The 9729-nt window shown below is 42.0% G+C and overlaps 2 protein-coding genes across 2 annotated transcripts; both read right to left on the bottom strand.

Moving 5' to 3' along the window:
• Positions 1–146: 146 nt before the first annotated feature.
• Positions 147–1857, bottom strand: LOC149403592 (nuclear transport factor 2B-like). The gene is made up of 3 exons (XM_089609617.1): positions 1699–1857; positions 1286–1591; positions 147–507 (listed from the first exon to the last, which is right to left on the bottom strand). Exons 2-3 carry the CDS (start codon positions 1580–1582, stop codon positions 433–435), a joined length of 372 nt encoding a protein of 123 aa, XP_089465743.1. The 5' UTR covers positions 1583–1591; positions 1699–1857; the 3' UTR covers positions 147–432.
• A 470-nt stretch (positions 1858–2327) lies between these two features.
• On the bottom strand, positions 2328–9143 carry HK3 (histidine kinase 3). Its single transcript, XM_089610115.1, has 12 exons — positions 8726–9143; positions 7814–8366; positions 7064–7357; positions 6806–6975; positions 6518–6730; positions 6231–6417; positions 6083–6134; positions 5762–5991; positions 5572–5670; positions 4440–5485; positions 2982–3272; positions 2328–2855 (listed from the first exon to the last, which is right to left on the bottom strand). The coding sequence occupies exons 2-11, from the start codon at positions 8288–8290 to the stop codon at positions 3050–3052; spliced, it is 2991 nt and encodes a 996-aa protein (XP_089466241.1). The 5' UTR covers positions 8291–8366; positions 8726–9143; the 3' UTR covers positions 2328–2855; positions 2982–3049.
• Between the last annotated feature and the right edge of the window lie 586 nt (positions 9144–9729).

Here is a 9729-nt window from a genome sequence, read left to right on the forward strand (position 1 = left end):
ACACGGTGATTCAGTGGTGAAATGAAAAGAATATTAGCTCAAAGTTATGTTCTATTCCTCCTTAGTTGGGTTTTTCATTTTCATCTTTTTTCTTCTTCAACGAATCATGGCATTATCAATATAGAGAAACAACACACCGTAGAACATACAAAAAAAGGTCTTTTTTCTTCAAGACTTCAACACCAAATGCATTTCAAGGGAGAGTTTCTTACGTCCCGACCAATCACAAGTTCACAACCACATATCAAAAAACGAAAACCAAATTCAAAAACAAAAAAATCCCACCACTTTCCACTTAGAGATGTCCAAAAATAATAAGCGAAAACCAAGCTTGTTTTTTACTTTTTCTTTTATGTTTTAAGACCCTGCAATCTGAAGAGAAAAAAAAAAAAACAAAAAAAGAGAGAATCCCCACAAAGTTTAGTTGAACTCTCAAGCGTAATTCAACCGGAAAATGTCGTTCAGCACATAAAAGCTTCCCTGTGGTGTTGGCATCAAATGGAACATCTGAAAACCCCAGAAAGAATTGATTACTGATAAGAACAGCATAATAGAACACAAGGAATATGCAATCAGCTACACTCTATACATATCTACAGAATAGAAACATTCTTGACCACATCCATGGACATATGGTAAACAGAAGAATGGAATTGTATACGGATCTAGATTCCCCGGTCCATAATAACACGTAAAAAAAAAAAAGTTGAACCACCATATCATCGGTAATGTATAATAAACACTCGCAATTTAACACTAATTATTAATGATGATATACTGGAACAAACAGCTTATAACACAATTGGAGAATCATTTCGGTGGCTGAACAGTCACAAAGACCTGAATCCAAAAAGGAATTCCTCACTGAGAAAAGCAGACAAAACCGAAATCAAAACAACGAATCGAAATACAAGTGGATTGGTGATCACACAGCGATGGTGGGTAGAAATACAGACAAGGAAACCTAAGGCGATTAGAAAATCATTTCAGTAACCAAAACCTCTACAGATTCAACACCGTAGAAACTGAATTTGAAATGAGCAGTACACATTCATGTATCCAAAAAGAAATTCATCATCGAGCAAACCTTGCAAAATTGAACCAAAACAACAGCGTATATCGATGATCCAGGGAATCACAAAGTCACAGAGATATAGACACGAACTAAATCTAACGAAGCTAAATCCATTCATCCAAGACCAAATCACCGAATCGTTAACTAGATCAATACTCGAAATCAGAAGAATCCGAGACAAGGAAAATCTGAGGAAAAAGGAAAGCGTACCTGGCTGAACTTGAGAGTGTGCTGTTCGCCGGCGAGCTGAAGATTTCCGCTGACGAAGACGAGCATACCTCCGGCGGCGCCGGAGGGCTGACAATCGACGGTGGTGATGCTGTGACGGCACTCCTGAAACGGAAGGCTTATGAGCTTGGCGACGATGTTCTGCGAGCCTTGAATCTTCTGTCCTTCGAAGGTTAACATAGAGCCATCCTGGTACAGACTCGCGAGACCAGGCCTGTTAGAGTCGAACGTCGTGTAGTAGTGATCCACGAACGCCTTCGAAACCGTGTCTGGATCCATTGGAAAACCCTACAAGAGAGAGAGAGAGCGAGAGAGAAATCATTGGATGATTCACTCACGAACAAACCCTAGGAGAGAGAGAGAGACAGAGAAACGATCCAAAAAGATGGTTATACCTGAGATTTTCTGGCTCTGGCTCTCTTTCTCTCTCAAGGAAAGAAAGAAGACGACGATGAATAGGGTGTGGAGGGAGAGAGAGAAATGAGGTTTAGTACCGTCTCGCTTTTTATATACTCGTGATAAGTTTTTTTATTTCTCGCGAGAATTAATCATTTGCGCGATATGAGTGGCGTAGTAAGAACGCCTTTTTTTTTTTTTTTTTTAAGTCTTGGGCTTCCATTTCTTCCAAGTCCATGGGCTTTTAGGCTATAGTGAGATTATTATACAAATACCAAAACCTATACGAAGGCCATAGTTTGTCAACTATAAGCCAAATAAAACTTAAGCTTTTGCAAAATAGCCATAGTTTGTCAACTATAAGCAAACTAGCCAAAGTAAAATTAATCTAGGCTGAATTAAATTTAATCCCAACGAACTATAAAGACAGAATGTAAGCTTTATGAAGGCTGAATTAAAATTAATCGAGGCAGAATTAAAAGTCGTAGTACTCTCAATTGGTTATTTTGCTATACCTAATGAAACTATGACTATTTTGCAAAAGTTATAATTTGAATTGGCTATTTCATATCATTTTTCCATTAATAAAATGGAATCTCGTATTTGCAATCTATCCAAGATAAAGACGTGACACAATGTACAAATTAGTGTATAAAATTGTGTGAAGGAAAGAAACGAACAGGGAAAAATGAAATGCCAGAATTGCACATACTTTATTGTAAATGAAATATGCATTGATTGCTCATAATCCCCAGAGAGAGAGAGAGAGAGAGAGAGAGTTCTTGATGAATCTTCTTCTGTTCTTTTTCCTACCTTCCTTCCTAATGAATCAAAACCTAGTATAATATATATATATACATATGATACATTACACTTTTATCTATAAGAAAAAAGTGACAGTTTGTTTCATGGACTGTATGGGTGTTATTAACATGGTGTGAAACAGAATCGCGAGCTCCGTGAGTCCCACCCGGTCATCGCTTCTCCGTCGCAGAACTTTACAAAGGACGAAATGAAAAACGGATCTGCTTTCGACTTCTTCCTTTTTTTTTTCAATCCCAAAAAAATCGAACCGAAATTCGAGGGCTTGATCAAAACACAAATGGACTTTGTCTATGTATATATACACTCTCAGCTACACTAGCAAACGTCGTCTCTGCCAAAAGAAATATGAATCAACAAAAAGAAAGTAGCCAAAAAACAAAAGTTGTCATAATTCATATTTTTTTTCATACTAAAAAAGAGTCCAAAACATACTAAATAGTCGAAAAGATAAACTTACTCGGGGGTGAAGAATTTCCGAGTTGGTTAGGGGAGGCGGTCAAAGGGTTGACCCGTGGGTGATTGTGCTTAGGTGGCGGTGGCGGGTGAGAAGAGAAAAAAGCGTGAGACCTCTCGGTAGAGCTGCTCGGCCTCGAAGGGCTTCGAGACATAGCCGTCCATTCCGTATTTTGAGCACTCCTCTTGCGTCGCCTGTATCACATCCGCAGTCATCGCCAGTATCGGCACGTGCCACCTCACCCCGCCCTTCGTTTCCCTCTCTCTCTCTCGTACCCTCTTCGTCGCTTCAAACCTAATATTGACATTTATATTCCCATGTTAAATTTTGATACGAACAAATATGTTTTCAAATTGATTTGAAATATAAAACGGAACCATATACAATAGTAGGCGATATCGTAATTTCTTTACTCGCTCTAGTCTATCCCACTCCTACGAAAATACTGTTAGAAAATAAAACGTAAATAATATTTATTTTCGGGAATAAATAAGACAATAATACGAAAGAATTATCAAATTCCGTTGAATGGACCTCACTCAAATCTTTGCCTAAAATCACCAACCCATTTGATAATAAATACTCTTTCCAACAAATACTTCTTACTAATAAGCTCCCTAACTTCCAAGCATTCTCTATTTGACCCCCTAACTATCTCTTATTATTAAAACTAGCTATATCCTCAGTACCTAGGAATGGCAACGGATACGGGTTTTAGCGGGTACATCAATACCGGTACCCGTACCCGCTTATTAAAATACCCGTTAACCCGTACCCATTAACCCGGTTTTTCCAACGGGGCGGGTAACGGGTATACCCGCCGGGTGACGGGTGCCAAAATTGAGCACCCGCTAACCCGTTAACCCGTTTAAAAAAAATAAAAAAAATAATTTTTAATAAGAATCAAAACAACCTACTCATTATGATGTAATCTAATGTTTTCTTAAAAAAAATATCTAATTTTTTTCCATAAAACTAATTGACGGGCGGATTAGCGGGTTAACGGGGCGGGTTTAACATTTTCGCTACCCAACCCGTACCCGCTAAAATACTAACGGGTAATACCCGTTAGCCCGTTAACTCATTTTGAACGGGTATTACCCGACCCGTTAAGACCGGGTAACGGACGGGCTAACGGATTTCGGGTAAAAATGCCATCCCAGTACCTAGATCCTACCAAAATTTAACTCATCTCACTCCTATGTTGATTCTCCTTATTTATAAGCTCCCCAACTTCTAATTATTCTATATTTAAAGCTTCAATATAAACTCCTATGTTGATTCTTCATATTTATATATGCAGAAGTGCATGCCCACTTAAGATTTATCACAAATCATGTAATCTTGGTCAATAGTGTCACATGCGCTTGCACTAGTAATATATATTATAATCTTGACCAACAGTGCCACTTATATATATATATATAAAGAACGAAGATTTGAGAGGCGGTGTTTGTTTACCCGTCCATTCCGGGCATTTGGATGTCCATGAAACAGGCGTCGAAGTGGTGGGGCGGGGCGAGGAGTTTGACGGCCTTGAAGCCGGAGTCCTCGCAGACGACTTGGGCCCCGTACTTCTTGAGGGCCCCCGCGGCCACCTTGAGGTTGACCGCGTTGTCGTCGATGACGAGGATCCTCCGCCCCCTCAGCAAATGGCCGAGCGACTCCACCCCCGCCTCACCGCTCCCCCGCGGGTTCTTGCTCCCCAGCCCCATCGCCCTCTGCACAGACGCCGCCAGCATGCTCCCCCTCAACGGCTTCATGATCACCGAACGCCCCCCCGGCGACGATGACGTGGCGCCAGAGTTCGCCAGCACGAAGACTTTCGGGCCGAGGGACCCGAGCGCGCCCGCCTCCTCGTCCCACACGTCCTTCTCGACGAGGACCATGTCGAAGGCGGCGCCCGTCAAGAGGAGAGACTGGCACTGGGCCGCGTCGGAGACCGCTTCGACGCGGATCCCGAGGCGCTCGATGTGGTACCGGGTGACCTTACGCCTCACGGGCCTCGGGTCGACCACGAGCGCCGACATCCCGCGGAGCTCCGGCGGGGGCGCGCTCGCCTGGCCGGTCGTCCTTTCGAACACCGCGGTGAAGGTGAACGTGGACCCGATTTTGGGGACGCTGGCGAACCCGATCTCGCCCCGCATGAGGTTCACCAGGCACTTGCTGATGCTGAGGCCGATCCCCGTCCCTCCGTGGGTCCGGGAGATCGACGGGCCCACCTGCATGAACGGGGTGAAGATCCGGGGCTGGGCTTCGAGGGGGATCCCGACCCCAGTGTCCTCGACGGAGACGATGAGGTTGATTTGGTCGGGGGACGAGAAAGCCGGGCCTTCTTGGCTCAGAGCGCGGAAGCCGCGCCAACTCTGGCATTTGTCTGCGACGCGGAAACCGCTCAGCGTGTTCTTCGACAACGACGATGATGTCTCTGTCGTCTCGACGTCTATCGAATTGATCACCTCCTCGACAAGGTGAATGGTGACGAATACGTGTCCTTTGTCGGTGAACTGCAAAAAAAATCATAAAGAGATTCGACTCAGCTCACATTGCTTGCCCTTTTTCGAATACATGAATCAAACTTGGCGGTACTTACTTTGATCGAGTTTCCCATGAGATTAGTGATGATCTGGCGAAACCTTCCCGGGTCGCCAATCAGCATTTCGGGGACTTGGTCCGATATGAAGACCGCCAACTGTTCGGATCGGATCGGATCAGATTGTGATCATGGATTTGCATCACCAAAAAAGTACAACATAAGAAGAAGAAGATAAATATGACGATACCTCCAAGCCTTTTTCTTGAGACTTGCCCGAAAACAGCGACAAAACGTCGTCGAGAATCGCCCTCAAATCGAAGCGCACTGCTTCGAGCTCAAGGTTGCCGGATTCAATCTTGGCTTGGTCCAAAACCTCGTTTATGAGCGAGACCAGCGCTTTTCCGCTGCCTTGCGCGGTTCGCACGAAATCCAGTTGATTCGCGTCCAAATCAGTGTCCATAAGCATATGCAACATTCCTTGAGGAACAAGTCACAAAAATTTCAACCACAATATCAGAACTCTGTAATTCCCTCTCATAATCCGGAACCAAAAAAAAAAAAAACTCACCGAGGACACCGTTCATCGGAGTTCTGATTTCGTGAGAAACCGTAGCAAGAAACTACACATAATTTAAGTTTGGTCAAGATTTTACAATGTATATATATATATAAAAAAAAAAAAAAAAAAAAAAAGGATATTTTCCAATAATCAATACCTGGGATTTGGCAACATCGGCGGCCTCAGCTCGTTTCTTGAGCTCCATCATCTGATGATAACCATCTTCAACTTTGGCAATCCGATTACCAGTCACGTGGAAAATATACCCAAGGAGCGACGCGATTACCAAGACCCCAAAAGAGATCGCCATCGCTAGCCAAGGCCACGGCATCTTAGCCTTGAATCTATTAACAAGCCCAAAAAAAAAAAAAAAAAAAACACCATTGTAACAATCCAATTTTTTCAAAACAAATTCTAATACACCTATTTGACTCAATCACCAACCTGCAATGCATCTCGTGGCTCCTGTGAGGGTCCCCGAAATTGAGCGCGCTAACGTATCGCAACCCATCGTCGGAGACGTTGGAGCCGTACATGAGCATCGGATCGGAGCGGTTGGTCGTGTCGTACACGTTCACAAGTATCGTCTGTTTGCTCGCCAGCTGTTGAAGCAAGTTCTCGACTAGCGACTCGATGTCGAAGATTCCGCCCAGATACCTGCTCATATCCATTTGGATTATTTCGAAAGAAAAATTAAAAAATTCAATTTTTCAAAACGTCGAAATAACTTACCCGTCCGTGGCTTGAATTCTTTCGTTCGGGGTCGCGTTCGAGGGAAGATCTCTCTTGTAGACCGCGAAGGTCAATATGACTCCGAGCCGGTTGGTCTTCAGGAGCGGGAACGGAGCCGTGAGAACCCCTTTCCCAGACGCCCTCGCTCTCAACACGTTCTCCCGGTCTTCCTGCTCGACAATTTATCAACAAAATTAAATTTTTTTTCCCTTTTTTTTTACCGACTATTTTTTGGAATGTAATTAAGCGTCAACTTACTTTTCCGGAGAGCATGTCGAGGGACACGACGTGGGAGACGGTGTCTTGGGCGAAGATGACGGGCGCGTACTCGTCCTGGGCCGGGGACGGCTCAGAGGCCTCGGGGGCGGAATGGTCATTTTCGCCACCCGGGCGTTGGTCCTCTTTCTCGAGACTGTACATCATCTTGATGGTCCACCCTTGTTGCCTCTCGAATTGTTCCCTCTCGGAGTGAAGAACCCTCACCGCATAAGCCACTCCGCTCGTCAAAGGCCTCTCAAACGCCGTCCTATCCGTATACCTCGCAAAAGTCCTCTACACACACACACACACACACAAAAAGTCGATTCCAATCTATTAATTTAAGTTTCATAAAACCATGGGTTACTCCTCAAACTGTCAACTAATTGATTCTAAACGAAAGAAACACGAGTAACCACTCTGATCGAAAATTGGTTTTGAGATGAAACCTCACACGATGTCATCGCATGTTTTACTCCTCGTGACATCATACCCGAATCTACAATTAATTGAATAACTAACCCACGAAAAAAAAAAAAAAAAAAAATTGAAGAACTTTTCATAAATTTCAAGCAAATACCCCATTACGATGATCTCTCATTGTTAGCATTCCTTCTACGCCCTTGAAATATAACCGTTATTTACAAGTTTTAATGCCTTTCTGCTTCTTGTTATTAAAATCAAAATCTGAGTTTTCATATTTTAGTCCTCTGATTGACAATTGATTTTGAGACGGAACCTCGGGTTTACCTGATCAATGGCGGAGGGGTATTTGGAGTGGTGGAAAGTGGAGATCAAGATCGACATGGCTTGGATATGGTTGATGCTCACATTGAACTGTTCCTGCAACATCCTCGCCCTCTCGTCGCACATGCTCGCCAGAGTGTCTTTCCTCTTCTCCATCGCATGACAACTCATTCCGTACACAATCCACACAGCCACCAATACCCAACCCACCGCCCAGCCCCACAAGACCCTCCTCCACCAATTATTCCGCGACCCCACCCCAATCTTCCTGTTCCAGTCCCACGGGATCATCACCCTCCGCAGCCTTGAACAACACTCCATTGTCTTCTTGTTCTTCTTGTTCTTGTTGATCTTGTTCTTGTTCGTGCTGCTGACAATGATGACGTCAAGTGAGACCACGCGGGTTATGATCCAACGGCATAGCGTCCACAGAAGATGACCCACTCTCAGGCCGAACCCGAACACATGAAGCAAATGCATCCACGCGCTTCACTCGCTGCTACTGTGTGTATCAGTGTATGTGATTCTCTTTCTCTGACCAACAATCTTATCAAATCTGCTCACAGGAAGATTGTTATTATTATTATAATCGAGTGAGATAACACGAGAGGAATAAGAAGAGGAAATGATGATGATGATGATGATGATAAAGAAGAGAGGGTTTTTTTTTTTTTTTGGGTGAGAGTATTGGATGCTATCTTATCCACAGGAAAAAAAAATTGAGAAAATGTGTGAAGAAATTTGAGAGGAAGAGGGAAGGTAATTAGTATTAAAACTGGGAAGAGAAGATGCTGAGTAATAATAATAATGTTAACATACCCACCACAGGAATCAAAGAATCCCCCGAGATTCTGGTTTCCAATTCCAACTCGGGATTTTTATTTATTTATTATTAATATTATTATTGTTGCTTACCTTTTATTTATAGCCCAAAGGGAATGGGCTAAACTAAAGTGACGAACTGAGATTCCGAGTTTTTGAAGAAGAAAAAAAAAAAGAAAAAAAAAACACTCTCGAGGGGAATCTGATAGTGTTTAAAATCCCAGAAATGAAAAGTCTCTCAACCCCAATGAATTTCTAGTGTTGTTTAGAGGTTTGACTGGTGATCTTTTTGCAAGGAGAGTTGGGTTGGAACAAGAGAATTGAAGCTAAGGAAATATTGATTCATTGAAAGAAGAAGAAGAAGGATCAAGGAAAAGGAAAAAGGAAAGAAGAGAGAAGGGAAAAATAAATTATATATTATTATATATATATTGTATGTTTATGCTTTATATTATTGAGAAAGAATACGGTGGTAGAACTAGAAAACTAGAAATGTCTGATAGCACGGACCATTATCTCTATATCCAATACAATTCCACCAAAATAATTTCGAAATATAGATAACAAATATTTATTTTATTTAATGATTAAACAATAAATAATGTACAAGATAAAGCAACTCACAGAAGATTGATTAGGGGCAATAAAGGTACAGTTCCACTCTCTCTCTCTCTCTCTCTCTCTCTCTCTCTCTCTCTCTCTCTCTTCATTACTTTGCCTTTGTTTTACTTTGCATTCCTTTGTTTGGTGTGTTCACATCTCTGTCTATGCTTTTTTTATAAAAAAAAATAAAACTTGTACCATTATAGTATGGAGCTCCTTATAGTATTTAGTATGTTGCAATGAAAATTTACTAGAAAGTCAATTTCCAAACAATGTAAATAAAAGTGACACTTTTATAATTGTAGGATAATTTCGTACGAAAGTTTGGAACTTATCTGAATTAAACCATTTAAAATTGAAAAAACTGTTGTAACTGACTTTAAAAATACATTCTTTCTTACACTAAATCAACCAATATAATTCATCTATTAAAAAGATAGCGAAAAGATTTACTAAAAGTTATCATTTAATTGAGTGATTCTTTATTGCAAACA

The sequence above is a fragment of the Urtica dioica genome, chromosome 3 (assembly GCF_054948205.1).
Source record: "Urtica dioica subsp. dioica isolate 48M chromosome 3, U.dioica_male_clone48M_v1_H2, whole genome shotgun sequence".
Classification (NCBI taxonomy): domain Eukaryota; kingdom Viridiplantae; phylum Streptophyta; class Magnoliopsida; order Rosales; family Urticaceae; genus Urtica; species Urtica dioica.